This window comes from Notamacropus eugenii, chromosome 1 (genome assembly GCF_028372415.1).
Source record: "Notamacropus eugenii isolate mMacEug1 chromosome 1, mMacEug1.pri_v2, whole genome shotgun sequence".
Taxonomy (NCBI): domain Eukaryota; kingdom Metazoa; phylum Chordata; class Mammalia; order Diprotodontia; family Macropodidae; genus Notamacropus; species Notamacropus eugenii.
In genome coordinates, this window is record NC_092872.1 from 73945587 (window position 1) to 73964022 (window position 18436).

The following is an 18436-nucleotide window of genomic DNA, read 5'->3' on the forward strand; positions in this document are numbered from 1 at the left end:
AGGAAAGTGCCTGGCACATCGTAGGTACTTATTAAGTGCTTGGTGTTTTTCCCTTGCTAGGCAGGCATTTTTTTAACTGCCCTGAGACTTTTGGGACATCCTATACTGTACTCCTCTAATGAACAAAGTACATTTTAGTGTAGCCCAACATGAAAACTTGTAGCACTATGAACAAGCAGCTCTCTAAGGGTGCTCCTCTATATTCATGAAAGAGTGTCCTCTCCCAAGAACTTTCAACATCAGCAAAAACAGATATAGATAGATAGATGAATGGATAGATAGATACATACATAGATAGATGTGTGAGAATATGTATGTATATATGTGTATTGTGCATTATACATTTATATATGGTATATATGTGTAGATAGGTATCAAATGGAGAAAGAAATAGACATGACAATAATATGGATGAATGAGTTCACAACAGTCATATAACTTATAGAACTATACAATTCAGAGTGGGGAAGGAGAATAACCAACTCCTTGACAAGCACATTTCTTCCATTCTGGGAATCTTAAAAAGCTTTACAAAGCTTACAGTGACACAATGAGGTAGGCATATGAATATTATCCCCATTTTATAGATGAGGAAACTAAGTCCCAGAGATGTTAAGTGACTTGAAAAGATCACATAGCCTGTGTCAGAAATGGACTTGAAGCTCAGCTGGTATTAGTGGGTAGAGAGCTGGAATTGGAACACCAAAGACCTGAGTCCAAACACTGTCTCTGACACTTAGCTGTGTGACCCTGGGAAAATCATTTAACCTCTCCAGCCTCAGTTTCCTAATCTATAAAATCAGAATAATACCAGCCTCTACCTGACAGGGCTGTTGTATCAAGTGAAATAATCAATGTAAAGTGCTTTGCAAACCTTAAGATACTGTATAATTATTGCTATTATGACCCCAGGTCCTGTTCTCTATATTACTGCTATACATTGTCTCCCCTGATAGAAGGTAAGCTACCACAGTATAAGGATTGTTTCATTCTTTGTATCCCCAGTGCTTACTACAGTGTCTAACACACAGTAGGCCCTTCATTTTGCTTGTTGATTCATTGGAGTAACTAGAGAGAAGTCCAGGATTTAACCCTGCAGCTTTGTCAGCAGGGTTATACAGGTCATACTGCAATACCCTTGACCAATAGGGGCCATGCTGTTAATAATGAGTTAAGGCCACATTTATAGGAGCAGTAGTAATGATAGGGATTATCATAAGCTCTTGTTGGATGATAATTCCAGTGATTGGGGAGCCTTGTGTCTATAAAGTGTGAATGGGTGTAGGATTTCCAGAGTCTTTCTTAGAGCTACGGCTTTGGGAAACCAAAGCACTTCTGCGGTTTCATTAGACTATTTTCTTAGATAAGTATTCTAAAGCAATAACCAACCATGACTCCAGAGAACCAGTGATAAATCATGCTACCTGCTTCCTAACCAAGATGTGATGGACTGAAGATTCAGCATAAAGCCTACATTTTGGACTTGGCCCATGTGAGAATTCATTTCCTTAGTTATGCAGATTTGTTCCAGGGATATCTTTTTCTTTTCCCAGTTTGGATGAAGGAGGTAGGAGAGAGAGGGAAAACAGATTTTCTTAATTGAAAAAAATAAAATTTAATATAGAAAAAGAAGCATTAAGCAACTCTCTACTCCACCTCACCTTCCAAAGAATTCATTGTTTTAGAAAAGACACTACAAAATAAAACAGAAAACCTGTCAACAGAAAACCCTTCTCAAAAACTCTCTTATTTGATTAGATTTAATAGAGGCATCACTACTAAACTTGGGGTACACTACAAATCTCATTTATCTACTTCTCCCTCCCAGATCCCTATACTTCAAGGCCACTTTCATCCTTCCTTCCCTCAGGGGCCCATCACAACAAGGTAACGGGCCCTTTTATCTATGAGTCTTCATCAACCTTTAAGAATATTCACTCTAGGACTCCCCTCAAATTCTGGTCCTCTCATCAAGGGTGAGAAAGTATGGGAAAGTATTGGGAAGATAAAGAGGACAGCCTATAGTGGGATATCAACATATGACAGATAATCCCAGGAGTCCCTTTTTCACCGCAGTGAGCCATATGAATGTAGAGGAGAAAATGAGCAAGGATCATTCCAGGGCTAAAACACCAGAGGGCTCAATGAGAATCCTCAATTTGAGTTGGGGTTATTTCTTCTCCCTTACTCCTTTGAATTTGCCCTGGTATAGGAGGGGAATGATCAAAGACTCTTGGCTCTCTGCCTGCCCTCTTGAAAGGCTTCCCATAGAATATAAGCTCCTTAAGTGCCTGGAATTTGTCTTTGCTTTTTCCTCTATCACTACCTCTGAAAATTCCAGATTGCTTTGGACCCTATCAGGGTGGTCAGGTGGGACCAGTGATAGGGCTGTTCAAGACACTTAAATGAGCTGGGAGTCACCAGATCCACCAGATCTTACCATCTGCCATGCTGCTATACCCTCTGAGACCTCTGAGCACTGTCAGCTGATTTACTGGTACCTCAGAAGTATCCTGGACCTCTCAGTCAGCCTCACCTATGCACCTTTTGGACTTTGGACCTTTTCATTCACCTTACAGTGGAACTCCTTCCATGTGTTGTTCTTCTGATTAGAGTGTGACCTCCCTGAGACCAATGACTGCCTTATTTTTCTTCTATGTATCCCTGGGTTTGATAAATGCTTTTTCATTCACCCATCTAATAAACACTTCTTGAGTGGCTAACCATGAATGAATATCTAAGTCACTTTATTAAAGGGCTCGTCAACCTTCATTTCAAATTGCCTTTTCCAAGGCTGCTTATAAACTCAGTGGAGCTTTGCTAAATTTTTAGCTAGAGAAAGGTTCAGTATACTTGGGAGAGATTTCCCAATGTAACCACAAATTTGGAAAGTAAATGAACTATTAAGTGAAAAGATATTAACTGAGAAAATTTATGATTTTGTTTATGAGATGTGCCTACTACTTCATTTTCCTCTAAAACACAGGTTTTATGTTTATGTGGGTATGTTTCCTGTATGTGGGATTTCATTTGTTTAAGGAACTCCTATTGACAAAATTCTGTCTACTAGTGTTCAGCAGCTACTCTGCAATTTAACAGTCTTAAAATGGGGGGACTGTGAAGTTGACACTTACCCATGAACACACTACCATTAACATAGAGACCAGACTTAAATCCAGATCCTTCTGATTCTGAAGACTATGCTCTATGCCACTTTCCCTTTCCTTTGATGAAAAAATGATGGTAAATTATTCCATCACATTTGAGGACGTCTTTAGTTTCACCTAAAGTGACTCTGATCCTGTACAATGAAAGATGTATTCCCCTTGGAGCAATCAATAAAATTAATTTTTTAGAGACAAAAAATTCATCACACTCCCTACATTAGCTTAATTAATTTAATCATCAAAAGAGGAAAACAATGCAAAACATAAAATGTGTTTCTGTTCAGCAAAACCCAATGGACTATCTTGGCTATGATCTCTATTTCATAATAATTATATTGTACTTTATGCTGTCTCCACATAGGAGCAAAAAAAATGTTGATAGGGAAAGGAGTTCTCAGAAATCTATTTTTTCTCTCCTTCTCACCCCATTCGGAAAAAGAAAAATGTGAAGTGCTTCATGTGCTCTCAGATGAGGTCATTTATATCATTAATTTTACTTAATGTTTTTTTCCTTATTACAAAAGACTTCTCAGGAAGGGGGAGTAATCTGCAAATATATGTAATATTTTTTCAATGAATCAATAAAACTTTTTATAGCAGCTAAAATCATAGAAAAGTATGAAAAGGGAAAAAATTTTAATGGAGAAGAGGAAATATAATTATTCAAAGTACTAAAAACACAAAGCATTTTTCTTTATAATTGATTTTAATTTTTTATAAAGCTGATTTGTTGGTCTGAATGACCTCTCCAGCGGTTTCACTCTCTAGAACTATAACTTGAAATCTGCACTGTGCTAATTCTGAAGTTGCAGTCATCTGAGCAGGGGTTAAGTAAATGAGCAACCTGAGTATCCAGAAGGAGCCTCCAAAGCTGTTTGATCCAACCTGTACCTCACAGAACCTGAGTTAAAGGGGATCCTGGCAGCCATTTTGTCTGACCCATTCAACTAAACTGGAGAAGAATCCCCTACAATTGTCCCTGACCAGTTATCATGCAACCTTTTCTTGAAGGCCATCAGTAAGGGGCTACTCTTTACCTGAGAACTCTACTGTTTTAACTGTAATAATACGTGTTCGAATGCTACTTTGAAAAACATTCTAGTGTAATAGATTTGGAACTGGAAGGGACTTTAAAAGTCATTGAGTTCAACTTTCCCATTTTACAGATGAGGAAACTGAGGATTGTAGAGGGGAAGTGACTTGCCCAGGGTCATAGAGTTAGGAAATATCTGAAGTAAGATTTGAGCTCAGGTATTTGAATCCATGTCCTGTAATCTCATCACTGAGCTACCTAGCTGCCCTGTAATTGTTTCAGTCATATGTCATAATACTATTTGTCAGTAATTTAACTCCCAAAATGGACCTTTGACATAAAATATTTCCCATCTCCCTTAGTAATTCAGATCTGGTTAAAGCGAAGGGGAAGGAAGGGAAACACAGCAGGGCAGACACAAACTGACAAAAAACAGAAAAAAGAAATCCTTACCACACTCTAGTCTTTTCATCATTGATTATATGGCTTAATGTTCTTCAGTTTCTAATCATACATTTGTAGTTTTTGAACTCTAAATCGATCTTCAAAGTTTTTACTGTTCACCATGTTTCTTTGGAATACCATGATAAGGGTTACATGAAACACTGAGCCCATATATCCAAAATCCATAAGTCTTTCTTGCCTCTAACCTAATCCATTTCTTTTTGTCTGTTTTTGAAAGCAGATTGGGTTTATGTGACTTACTTAGGGTCACACAGCTAATAAATGTCTGAGGCCAGATTTGAACTCAGGCCCTCCTAACTCCAAGGCCAGTGCTCTGTCTACTGTGCCTCCCAACATTCTGATTGATATTGATTGATGTTGACTGTCCCGGCAGTTGCCTCTTTCAATGTTGAACTGTTCAAAAGTTGTAACTTTTCTTTGTGGTTGTTCTTCAGTCATGTCCAACTCTTCATGACCCCATTTGGGGTCTTCTGGGCAAAGATACTGCCATTTCATTTCCCAACTCATTTTATAGATGAGGAAACTGAGGCAAACAGGGTTATGTGACTTGCCTAGGGTCACACAGCTAATAAGTGTCTGAGGCCAGATTTGAACTCAGGTCTTCTTGATTCCAGACTCAACTCTCTATCCAATATGCCAGTGGTGACATACAAAGAATACTGGACTAGAATTTATGAGCATTTATCTCAAGACACTCTGCAATTTGGACTTTTTATTAATCCAGACTATATTTTTTCCTTAAATAGTGGGAGTTAGTTTGACTTTATCATATTTCATTTATCCCTTCACAATGAAGATCAATGCCTCTCATATCTAAAACTGTGAAATTATCAATCTTTATTTCATTTGATCATCTCAATCCTACCTCATTTTTTGTATCCTGGCCCTCTTTGGAAGTCTTCTAAAGTCTATGGACCGCTTTCCAGAATAATATTGAAGGAAATGCTAAATTTCAGTCAAAGATTAGTGAAAATAAAGATGTAACTTTTCCTAATGAAGTTCGTGGACCCTTTGAAATCTATCCATAAGATTTATGGCCCCAAGTAAGGAACTCCTGAACTACTTACTATAACCTTGCTTTCTCTGCAAAACCTTTTTTGATGAACTAGAAGTGGCATTTACCCTTAGATTTTATCCTTTCTAATCATGCCTCATGCCTCTCACTCACCACTTCATTTTACTTACACAAATGCACAGGCATTTGCCATTTCTAATCAGGTTATGTTCCAAAAAGTGTGTTTATGAACTGCTACTTGGAATTTCAGGCTCGTTTCTCCATTAAAAAAAACAATGTCATAGGTAAACTTTAGGTTCCTGGCTAGCCCAAGAAACTTCTATTTACCCATTATATAGGTGAAAGTCTTAATAATAGCCCTAAGCCCTTGACCTTTAGCCTTAAGCTCCTCTGAACCTTGACAGTAATAGAAAAGGAGGAGACTGGCTGGAGGCTCCAATTATCAGGTAGGCCAGTACCCACAGTTTATCTTGTGACAGTGTTAGCTATCATACAGGAAGAATTAGACCATTCTTGCATTTAATAATCTTATTATACCAATGGGGACAAATATATGAAAAGTCATCCCAGTGAGTTAAGGCTTGATTAAGGGGTAGAGCTGAGGACTAGACGAGACAAGGCAAAAGCTGGTAACAGGGATCTGAATTTAGCACCAAGGATAGCTCCCAGAGGGCTATAAGATTTCAAACTGGAAGATCCCTTAAAGATCCTGTAGTTCAGAAGTCCTTATGGGATCCACACGAAGAGTCTGTGGGTAGATTTCAAAGGGTCTGTGAACTTGGATGGGAACAAGATTGTGTCTTTATTTTCACTAACCATTTATTTCCTTTATAATCCGATTTTTTTACTTTATGCATTTAAAAATGTACTGAGAAAAGGCTTCACCAGATTCTCAAAGAGGTTCATGATGCAGAAAAGGTTGAGAATCTTTTGATCTAATTTGAGCCTTAATTTCACAGATTGGCATAGGTCAGGTCTTCCCTGGTCAATCTCACCTCACCTTCCCTGAGAGAGCTTTTCTAAGCCCTAAAGGTCTGGTCTGTTATGGAAGCTCCTCATTCCCAAGATCAGTATTTGTGTCCTCATCCACCCAAGAACCATTTATGTTATATCCTCTTGAAGACTCAGGGTTCAATGGGGATAGAGCAGGAGGTATGTTAAAGACCGATTCTTCTGGAGTCTGGATTTTTCCTTTTCATAACATTTTTCCTTTGGACCTCAGGATCTAGGTGGTGTAGGTGGGAGCATGGGAAAGCTGTTTCTGACCAGGACTTTGGGAATGGAGAAAAGTTAGTGACATGGAAACAGTATCCAGCTCAGTTGTTAACAGGTTGGACCCTTCTAATGTAGGTTTTTAATTAACATTTATGATTGTTACTGTTATTGGGAATAATTATTGGCTATGATTTCATTGATATAGAAACTCCTAAGCCATCTCTAGTCATCCTGATGAATATCTGGCCACTGGACCCAGATGACTCTGGAAGAGAAAGTGAGATAAAGAAACTCTATCAAGGAAGGTCTGTAATCTACAGAAAAGTCCTTGAGAATCTCCTGAGAAGGTTAAGTGACTTGCCAAGGGTAATATAGACAATATACGTCAGAGGCTTTATTTGAGCCCTGGTCATCCTTGCTCTCAAAGTCAGCTCTCTACCCACTAGGTCAAGTTTCTTAAATAATAATGCCTCTAAAAGCGATATGGTAAAGTAGATGAAGTGTTAGGACTTTAAAAATGAATTTCTTGAATCTCACTCCCTTCAGCTATTAGCATGTTATCCTTTCTGAAATTAGATTGTTTCTTTTTATTTACTTACTTTTGAACCTGTAGACTATAAGCTCCTTTTGGGTAAGTCCTGCTTCATTTTTGTCTTTGTGTCCCCAGTCCCTAACATGATGTTTCCGACAAAATGGGAGCTTGATGTTTTTTGCATATAATAAATACAGCAGAACAAACACTGCCTGTGGTATTTGAGGACCTAACATTCAAATCCTATCTCTTAGGTTTTCTACTTATGTAAAACTGTGGGCTAGTCATTTTACCTCCCTAGGCCTCAGTTTTCTCAACTGTAAAATGGACGGGAAGAGTTGGACCTCTGATTTCCTTCCAACTCCAATTCCATAACTCACTGAATTCAAACTCCACCTCTTTATATCTCTCAGCTGCATAAGCCATAGGTAAGTTGATGGACCTCTCTGAGCCCTGGTTGCTATCTGCCTCAGTGAAGACATTCCCACAAAGGAGGTTCTCATTTGTATAGTATTTCATGTTTCATTCATTTTACTTTGTATTTATTAATTTACTTTATGTTCTATAATATTCATTATCTCCTTTGATCTTTACTACATCCCTAAGTGATAGAAAGCACAGATATCGTTAGCACCATTTTACTGATGAGACTCAGAAGAGTTAACTAATAAACATTTATTAAGCACCTCCTATGTGTCAAACACTAAGGTCATGGAGCCAGTAAATGGTTGGAGTTGGGACTAAATCATGACTCACACATCCAACATAATGTTGTGCCATTGACTAGGGATATAAATGCATAGGTTACTGGGCCAGGGATTTTTCATCCCTCTGATGTCATTGTATTTTAATAAAGCAGTAACATGATTTATTTTGTGAGTGGTCAGTATTTTCATTTTCCAATTTTCCTAAAATGGTAAAGAGCAATTGTCTTAGTTTACTGCCTCCCCTTTAGAATGAAGGTTAATAAAGAAAAACTGCAAGGTCTGGCAGACATCAATTTGGGAAAAGAGACAAAAGGCCTTTAATAGCTCCCATAAAATAATGATCTGTAGTTTCAATACCAGCAGCTGTGTGAAATTTTTTTGGACAGTACAGCAGTTACTACTCCCACTACAAGACAAAGAGGCAGTCTGTCAATTCAGTGAAGTGATGTAAAGCTCAGAGAAAGAACTGTGGAATTGGAACACAGAATGAAGCAGAATATTTTCTCTTGTGTTATATTTTGTTTTGGTTTGTTTTTTCTCATGGCTTCCTCCAGTCATTTTAACTCCTCTGTGCAACATGACTAATGTGAAAATGCGCTTAATAAGGATGTACATATAGAAACTATATAAGATTGCATGCCATCTCAGAAAGGAAGTGGGGGAGGAAAAGGGGGGAGGAAGGGAGAGAAAATCTAAGACTTATAGAAGTGATTGTAGAAAACTTAAAACAAATATATTAATAATAAATAACTTTTAAAAATGATGTAAGGCCATCATTCACTGGGTTGGTGGTTTCAGCTAATGTACCCAGAAGACAAAGGTCTATTCTAAGTGTTCTGTTTCCCTGTTGTTTCCAGTGACACCATTCCTTAACAGAAATGCTTTCGAGCGACGAAAGATTGCATTAGTTACAAGTAACTGACATCCTAATTTCCCTTCTGATACTTACCAGAAGCACAGAGGGGGCATGCACATTTTGGAGAGGGGGAGCTGGCAATCACATTAAGTCACATGCTTGTCATGCCATAGGAAGACAAAAGAGTCCATAACCCAAAGGTGCTGGATTTACAGACATAAAACCCAAGTTTGAATACCAGCTTTCCCACTTAGTACCTGTGGGACAACCTGTGGGCAAGTCATTTAAACTCTCTGGATCTCACTTTCTTCATCGGTAAAATGAGAAAAATGAATTCAGTGATTTCTAAGGTTCTCTCCAGCTCTAAATCTAAATGCTTATGATGATCTTCTGGGCAGAGTCAATGTGGTTTATATACTAGAAAGACCTTGGGACTTTCAATCAAAAGATCTGACTTCAGTTTCAGTTTCCTTATTTGTAAAGTAGACATGATGCTTGCATTATTAATGCCAGTTTCATGTCTTCTGTCAGACTCGAATGAATTGATGTTTTTAAAAGAAACCTTTAAAAACCTTTAAAGCCAGTGCCTATCACACACACTAATCTCCAGCAATGCATTGTCCTACCTGCTAAATTATTTCTGTCATGTGAGAGTTCTGAAATCTTCTGGGTTAGCTGTAAAAATCAAAGGTATGATGTTATAAGAATTAAAAGAAATCCAACACCATAGAGTGATGGGATCCTTGCCCACCTGAACTAAGCAAGCCCATTTTCAGAGTTTTCAAATCCACAAATTCAGTGGGAGGCACATTAGCTGTTTCAGGTCATTGAGTTCTTGGAAGCAATACAGGTGTGCCCTGCTTTAAGAAAAGTAAGTGCATAGAAACATCCATTTAAAACATATGGGTAGATCCAGGAAATCCTTATGCCCACGGAGAAAGGATGCTTTCTTTCATCCTGCACAATGGGCTGTATCTCACACTATCTCTTAAATACAGGGTAGCCTAAAAGTTTTAGTCCTAAGTGCTAAAAGTTTAACTGAACTAAGACTTTTGAGACACTTGGTGTAGCCAACAGTCCAATCAAATCAAGCTGTTTATTATCTCCTAAAGATGCCAATAGGATGTGTCCTCCTTGAGGTGCAGGAATTCTTTTTTTCTTTGTCTCCCTAACACTCAAGCGCAGTTCCTGGCACATAAAAAGTGTTGAATAGTAGTTTAATTGACTGCTTGCTTCGTATTTTCCTACTTCTTCATTTCTTGGTTTTTGCTGTTTCCCCTCTCTGGGAATTTTATTCATTCAAGACCCAACTTAAGCACAGCTTTCTCTATGAAAATGCACCTGATTCAGCTGGATGTAAATTTCACCCCCTCTGTCTTCTTAGGCATACTTTGCTTGAATCTCTCAAATGGCCATTAGAACAAATGATCTTGCGATTTGTGAACATTTTAATTTTTCTACTAGATCATAAACTCCTTAACACCCAGAACTACGTCTCATTCATTGCTAGATATGAACCCTGCCCAACAAATACAGAAGGATAAATTTAACCTTTCAAGAACTCATCTCTTATTTAAGGGATATTACATGTAATACTGGTGTCTCAAACTATTTGAAAACATATACAGCCTGTAAAAATGCAAAGCAAATATGCATAAACATAATCATGAATGGAGATTATCGGAAGCCACAGGGTATCAAAAGACATCGGATCGCTGACTAGAGAAGGAGTTTTTAAACTTTTTGTGTCACAGTCTCTACTGGCAGTCTGTTGAAGCCTACGGACCTTCAGGTTGTGCACAAAATCAATTATTACTGAAATAATTATCAAAATATTTTTAGAAAGTTCACTGACTCCAGGTTAGGAACCCCTGGACTACAGGCATACATTTTAAATCAACTAGGGACTTTTGGATGTGGAAGTTGGAATAAACAGAAGAGCCAAACTTTACAAATGGGTGACTAGAGAGAAATTTGGGCACTGTATCTTCAGTCCTTCAGTGGGGAGGGAGGAAGGTGGTGTAGAGGATACCATTAGAGGTAGAGAATGCTATAAAGGTAGAAGATACCATTTGGCAGAGAATTCCACAGGTCACATTTTTAATCAGGAAATTTTTAATTTCCTGTAAATTTGAGGTCAAATTGCAACACATTCAGAAATGCCCAAATTCAAAAAACTAATTTAATGTAGGTTGATTTTGTCCTCATTCATGAGATGGAAGTGTAAAGAGTTACTGATAGAAAACATTTTATCTCACATCTTTCTCTTATAATATCACAACAGCAAGACCTTTTTGTTTGTCTGTTTCTTCCCAGAGTAGTTTTATTAGGGAATCCTGCCACCATATTGACATACAAAACAATCTCCATTTTGACATAGAAATGTGAAATTCACTGTACAAAGATAAGGCTTGAATCACAGGTACTTGTCCCCCCAGATCTTTAGTAATGCAATGAAGAAATCAACAATCCATATTTTATTCTTCCCAGAGCTGTGTTTATAAATATCAGACAAACCACAAAATATATTCCAAATACATAACATTTTACAAGATAGTTCAAAGCACAGACAGAAATACACAACACTTAACCTACAAATTTCTTTATGATTCAACTTTCATTAGCACTGAAGCCAACAGTTTGTGTGTGTATATGTATATATCTCACTTGTGTGTGCCTATATATCCACAGATGTATACACAATTGTTATCACTTAACAAATTAAATGCTTATGAGTTTAACCCACTATAACATCTGCAGGGAAAAGCAAACAAATGCTAGAAATACCCATGCAAGGTAAAATGAGAACTAGTATGTATATGAAATATGTATCATTAGCATGTGTACAAATCTACATATAATGACATATATATAAACACACACATACAGAAAACATGGTCTATACATATACTCACACACTTCCTTTTCAACTCCAACCATATCTTGTACTGTTCGTTTCCAGAAATAATCTCTTTATTTGATCAGCCAATGGATGACAAAAATTTCCCCAATAAACCTAATATTATCTCCAAAGTTCTATAATGTAACACTCAAGTTTTACATTCAAGAATCCCAGTCCTAGATTTTGTTATCATTAAGTAAACTCATTGGATTCTTAATATCCCAGCCAATCTGTCTATTCACAAACATATCTGTTCACTGTGGGATTCTATCCAAGACAAAGGGGATATTTAGTTGGATTTTTTTTAAATCTGCATTTGTTACTATTTAAAATACATCTTCCTAACATTGATCAATACTCTGAGGAATAAGTTGTAAGGTATTAAATAATAGTGTGAGGGGGAAGAAAAGTTCATTTACCTTAAGAAGAAAAATTAGTTTGGTAGATTTCACTAGAGCATAGTCATTTCAGAGACTCACAAATAGCTTTACAATATGAGTCAATATGAAAAAGTAGGAAGAAATAAAATAAATTAATGAAACATTACTTTCCAAGTTTGTTACTGGCAAAACTCTCAAAGACAGCAAATGGAGAAAGGTTGGAGGACCAGAGAATAAAGGTACATCATGTTATTGGATTTTTATATATTAATAGAAGGCATAATAAATTATTGAAATCATATGAAGGATAGCATTGAAATTTGAAGTTATAAATCCTAATATAGCTAATTTAATTCAAATTATTTAAGTTATTTCAGACCCAAGTAGAGAAAGGCTTCATGAGTCGCCTTTCAAATCCAATTTGCAAAATCAGATGTCTAAAGGAGGCATCCAGAGCCTTCAATTTGGGCTCTTAGCACCAAAAACCAGGCATCTATTTGTATAAACGCCCAGATTAAAAAATTACTGAGCAATTTTGAAAAATATGCCCATGGTAGATTTAAAGGGTCGATAGAGTCAGAGAATCCATAGATTAACCAATCTCTTTTTAAATGAGGCTCACATTATAGAAAAAGCTCCAAGATGGTGAATGAGGAGTGAGGGGAAGGGAGTCTTTTATAAACCAAATGCAATTATTTTGTGTCATTTACTTTGTGGGGACTATAGTTCTTACAACAGGGACATATTATCTCTGTGGTAAGATAACAAACCCAACATCTACGGTCTAAATGCTAATAAGAAGGGTAGGTACTAAACCATTTTTCTCCCTTATATGGGAGAATAGTTCCCATAAGGCCATGGGAACATTTCCCCGTCAAAGATCCTGCACTTTAAAAAAAAAATGGAATGCTACTACATGCATGACAATTCTTTCATATCCTCCATATGAATCGTATCTGCCCACAGATAGGCTTGAAAGAATTAGGGTTAGGGTTGTGTAAATGGTATTGCAAGCTGTGTCTCTAACCCTATAGGGTAACACTATCACGCATGGAAAAGTTTCTTTCTCTCTCTCTCTCTCTCTCTCTCTCTCTCTCTCTCTCTCTCTCTCTCTCTCTCTCTCAGACACATACACACACACAGGCATGCACACACACACACACACACACACATACACACACATGCAACCCCCTTTTTCCCCCCAATGACTCTCTGGAGTTGGTTTCACAGAACCATAATGAATAGAATGAGGGACCAAGATACTTACCTTAAAATCCCCTCCCTTTATTTTCTTCTGAAAATGCACTGTAATACCATACATTTCAATCAACTCTGATTCCATGTTTCGTTCTTTAAAATCATCATATAGCCTACATCTCCCATGACTTTCTTAAAGTTAAGCTTCCACCACTCACCTACCACATCCTAGCTAGAAATTCTTTTTGGAGGGCTACATTCCATAGAGTCCTTCTTCCCTTTCTCTCTTGTTATGTACAAAATGTACAATTAGCTTGGGGATCCAGTGCCCTCTTGGGCATCACTTTCACTCTCTTCTAATGACTTTCTGCTGCATCAGCTGAGATAGAAAATAACAGGACATAGGTGAAGGTGACTGGTCATCTTGTCAATAATATTGTCTCCCTACACTTTAGAAGGAAGATATTCAGAAACAGATTGTTGTTACTGGAGCAACTTCTGTCATATTTCATAGGCGGTGTTGCTGCTGTTTTTTAAATTAGATCAATTCCCCATTCTATCTTCTGTTTCCTAAACTTCCAGTATTATTCTCCTAACAATTTGCTCTCTCATATGCAGGTATAACAAATTATAGAACTGTCCAGCCAAAAATATTTTTTTAAAAACAAATCACTGCCAAAACATTAAAAAAATTCCCCATGTGCCATTGGTGCATTAATCTTACAATCTGTACACTTAAATAACTTCAGAAGACTTCTTTTGCTAAAAATTTACCAAAATATTTTGAACACATAAAAATATTTTTAAAAAAAACAACAAAAACCCAGCATAAACTTTGCTTGTATAGGCATTGGTTAGAAGAGATTGATGCACTAAGGAGTATATTCAAAAACACTTCCCTCCGATTTTACTAAAATGCAGGTTCGGAACCTTACAGCTTATAATGCTACAAACTTAAAAAAAGCAAAAGTTAGCTCTGCATAATGTTTTATGGTATAGTAGGTAAGCAGTAAGCCTATAATGCAATAAAAATAAATATATATTTTGGTTACTTAAATAGGGCCACCATTCTGGCCTATAACTAAAATAATGTTGTATTTGACTTATAACTTACTCAAGTATGTTGAATTATGAAAAGCTAACTTAAGGAGTAGAACAGTCTGTTATATATGGAACAAGAATGAAAAGAGCTACCTGCTGATGGCCCCATGACTTTTCTAAAAACCAAGCAGTTGCTAAAAAAAAAAAAAGAAAAAGAAAAATCACTAGTATTGAATATAGCCCTTAGTTACATAATATGTTAACTTTATGAGCAACCCAACAAGTAGAGGATAAAGTTTATTTTGCTTGCCACCCACTCCTTGAGAGGACAGTAATATTCATAGTGGAACTGCTCAAACTCTGGTGTCTGACGAATTTCACAAAGAAAGGACAGATCGATGCCTGACTCCAAAAGGACCAGGAGGAGAGGAAATACAAACAGTAACAGTCCCAAACCTACAACAAGGAGCCTGGAGAAACTCTTGACGAAGGGGTTCACCTGGATGTTGCCTGTCAAAATGTCATAGCTCCACGTCAGGGCTCTCCGGGCCTCCTTGAGTTCTTCTTCCTCAGCCAACAAAAAGGCATTTTCATCTGCTTCTAGGTCCTCAAATGAATCAGTGTCTTCTCTTTCCAACTCGAGCCTTGAAGGACAGTCAAAGAGCATGTCGATCTCATCCTCATCAACTGGGGTGGGAAGCAGGCTGGCACTTGGGTTGTAGACCAGTTCTGAGATGGTCAAAGGTTCCTCTTTGATTTTCTCCTCCTGCTCCCTTGAGAGGTCCCCATATTCTCCAATGTTCTTTATTGGTGAGCTAGATATCACAGGGGCTGAATTGTCATCTTCTCTCAGCAATGGAATACCTGCCAAAAGAAAATTTTTTAAAAACTTGAGTATCTTTCTAACAACATTTCTATGCTAATGGCAAAGAGGTAGAGAATGTATTCTAGTGACATATTCACTTTAGCAGAAAGGCTGTACTAGTAAGTCCAAAAGAAAACTTGCCAAGTTCCATATAATATAAAAGAGTGTATTTGTGTATAATTATGACTAGACAGGAAGCTCTAATTTGCAAACTTCTGATCTCAGTCAGACTTTGAAATTCTAAGGTAAAATTAGATTGGAGAAAATTGATATGTTTAGGGCTAGGAGGGACATTAGAAACCATCAAGTCTAAACCCCTCATTTTACAGATGAGGAAAGTGAGGCTTGTGGAGGTTAAGGGACTTGCCCAGCATTACACCGTGTCACAGACAGGATTTGAACTTGAGTCTTCCTGATTCCATATCCTTTGTTTCAATCTGGGCTATGTCAGGAAGACCCAGGTCCAAATCCTGTCTCTGACCCTGGGCTTAACCACTTAACCATCTGAGTTTCCTCATCTGAAAAATGATAGGATTGGATTTCGTGATCCTTTACAGCTCTGAATCTCTGATTATATTACTATCTGAAACGGATAGCATTTTATTCACAAAAGTCTTCCCAATCATCTGATACAGTACATACCAAAGGAGGACCAAGAGGTACCATGGAAAACCAGCACAAGCCACAATTTCACATTTCAACACAGTTGTGGCAATCTCCATTTCATATTTTTCATCCTCATTTCTTATGAAGGAGTCACCATAATGGGCAAAAAAAAATATAATTCAGTCGTTGTGGCAATCAAAGTAACTGCATAAATCAAGGAACCATCTGGCTATTTCATTCATCTACACTTAGTCAAAGTCCAAAAAACCACACAATTTTTCATAGCTGTAAGAATGACCCCTCATATGAATTGAAAAAGCTACTTTAGTATTTCACGATCTAAAAATGAGTAGCTTTTACGGGAAGTATATGGAAAGATCTTTCAAAAATCATCACATAATATTTGCTAATTTCTAGCATCTTTATGACCCTAAGAAACTTCAGTAAAAAGACCTCTCCCCAAAAAGTATAATTATTATAATAAGTCTTAAGAATTTTCCATCATTCTATAATCAACCATGATATAGGAGTGATCCAATGAAAGGAAATTTTCACAGTGAAGGGAAAAATGTAAAGAATTATGATATGTAGCATGAAAATGTATAACATCTCTAAAATCTAAAAGTTACATATCATTTGGAACATGGATGAATGGTGCTATCCCAGTTACAAAATAAGATAAGGTAAACAATGTATACGATTGGGAATCTTGACCAGGAAGAAAATATTTCTTCCTTTTTCTCTTCCCACATTCTATCATCTAGCCCAACTAGTCTTCTCTCTATTGTACAACACCCCATCTCTTGTGCTCACACTGCCACTGGTTTTCCCCTAGGCCTGAAATTCACTTCATCTCCACCAATCCCTTGTTTCCTTCAATACCCTTTCCAAGTGCCACTTTCTACATGAAACTTTTCCTGTTTCCCCTTAGCATTTAGTGCCCTCTGCCTGGGCCCCTCAAAAAAAACCTGACTTTGTATTTGTTCTGCATATGTGTACATGTCATCTTCATCAATAGAATGTAAGCTTCTTGGCAAGGGCCATTTTATCTTTGCTTTTGTGCGTTCCTCACATAGAGTGATGCCTGGCATCTAGCAAGCACTTGTTGATAAAATATGAAACAATATAAAGTCAGATCTCCTTTACAGAACCAAAACAAACCCAAATGGTCTGATGTTTCAGACATTATTGACAAGATACAAGAACAGACCAAATGTATTTTCAATGGATGGTTATATGTTGGGGTAATTTTAGAGATGAAAAGAGAAAATGAAAGTATCTCTTAACATGCTGGAGAGGCCATATAGTAAACTTATGGAAGAATGTGGACAATAGCTTCATAGGATGACCAGTCATGGATACATGACATTTTGGTCTGCATCACTGGAGGGAACATCAACATTAGTGAAATCACAGGTCCTAATGTTTGTGGATTGACTGGTAAGAAGACATTCCATGGAATTATAACAGCCAACCCAACTTATTCAAACAAGCTATTGACTGAAAAAATGGAAAATGGATAAAATATATTGACTACAATTATCACTGTTTCTTAGAAAAATTTAAATAATCATAAAGAGTTGCCACAGGTCATCTAAAATTAACCCCAAACTGTCTCATTCAACAAACACTTGACCTGGCTGCTAAGAGAACATACATGGTAATCAAAGGCAAAACTGCTTGAGAAGTATGAGTTTATTTACAACACTTTATAGAGGAAACTCAATCAATCAAAAAGCATTTACTAAGGAGCTACTATGCACCAGGCATTATGCTAGGCACAAAGGTAATACAAAAGTAATACAAAGACAAAAGGACAGCAGTCCTCGCCCTCAGGAAGCTCGTATGTAACCGCATGTCATTTCTTGGGGTAACACAATAGTTTTGATCCGGTATTACAACTTGTAGCTCTCTAAACTGATGAGATTACAATTTTGGATGGATGTAATCTGTGGTCTAATGACATCAGACTCCTTGATGTTCCCGGAACAAGATTCTCCATCTCCTGAGTGGACATTTTTGCTAGATATCCACCATTCCTGAAGTGTTCTCCCTCCTCATCTCCACTTCCTGACTTCCCTGGGTTTCCTTCAAGTCCTAGCTATAATCCCATCTCCTACAAAAAGCCTTTCCCAATCCCCTTTATGTGTAATACCTTCCCTCTGCTGGTTATTTACAATTTACCCTTTATGTAGCTTGTTTATTCATAATGGTTTGCAAGCTATCTTTCCCAATAGACTGTGAGTTCCTGCAGAACAGGGGCTGTCTTTTGTCTTTTTTTTTCTTGTGTCAGTGCCTGGCATATAGCAAGCACTTAATAAGTGTTTATTAATTGAACTAAGTGTACCACTTCACAAAAGAGGAAAAAGCAAAGCTACGGAAAATAAACCTCCATGATGCCTTGCCTAAGACTCAAACAAGCCAGATTACCCTAGAAACATTTATAGATAAAAGA

The 18436-nt window shown here is 37.3% G+C and overlaps 1 protein-coding gene across 4 annotated transcripts in view; it reads right to left on the minus strand.

Annotated features, from left to right (window-relative positions):
- Nucleotides 1-13395: 13395 nt before the first annotated feature.
- FRMD3 (FERM domain containing 3) overlaps nt 13396-18436 on the minus strand; it is a 334009-nt gene continuing 328968 nt past the window's right edge. For 3 of the 4 annotated variants that reach the window (XM_072605270.1, XM_072605277.1, XM_072605285.1), the window contains one exon: nt 14633-15374. In XM_072605270.1, the coding sequence (XP_072461371.1) occupies nt 14776-15374 (599 nt within the window). In that variant the 3' untranslated portion in view covers nt 14633-14775. Of the gene's footprint in view, nt 15375-18436 lie in introns of all 4 variants that reach the window. The other variant, XM_072605267.1, reaches the window with a different exon arrangement.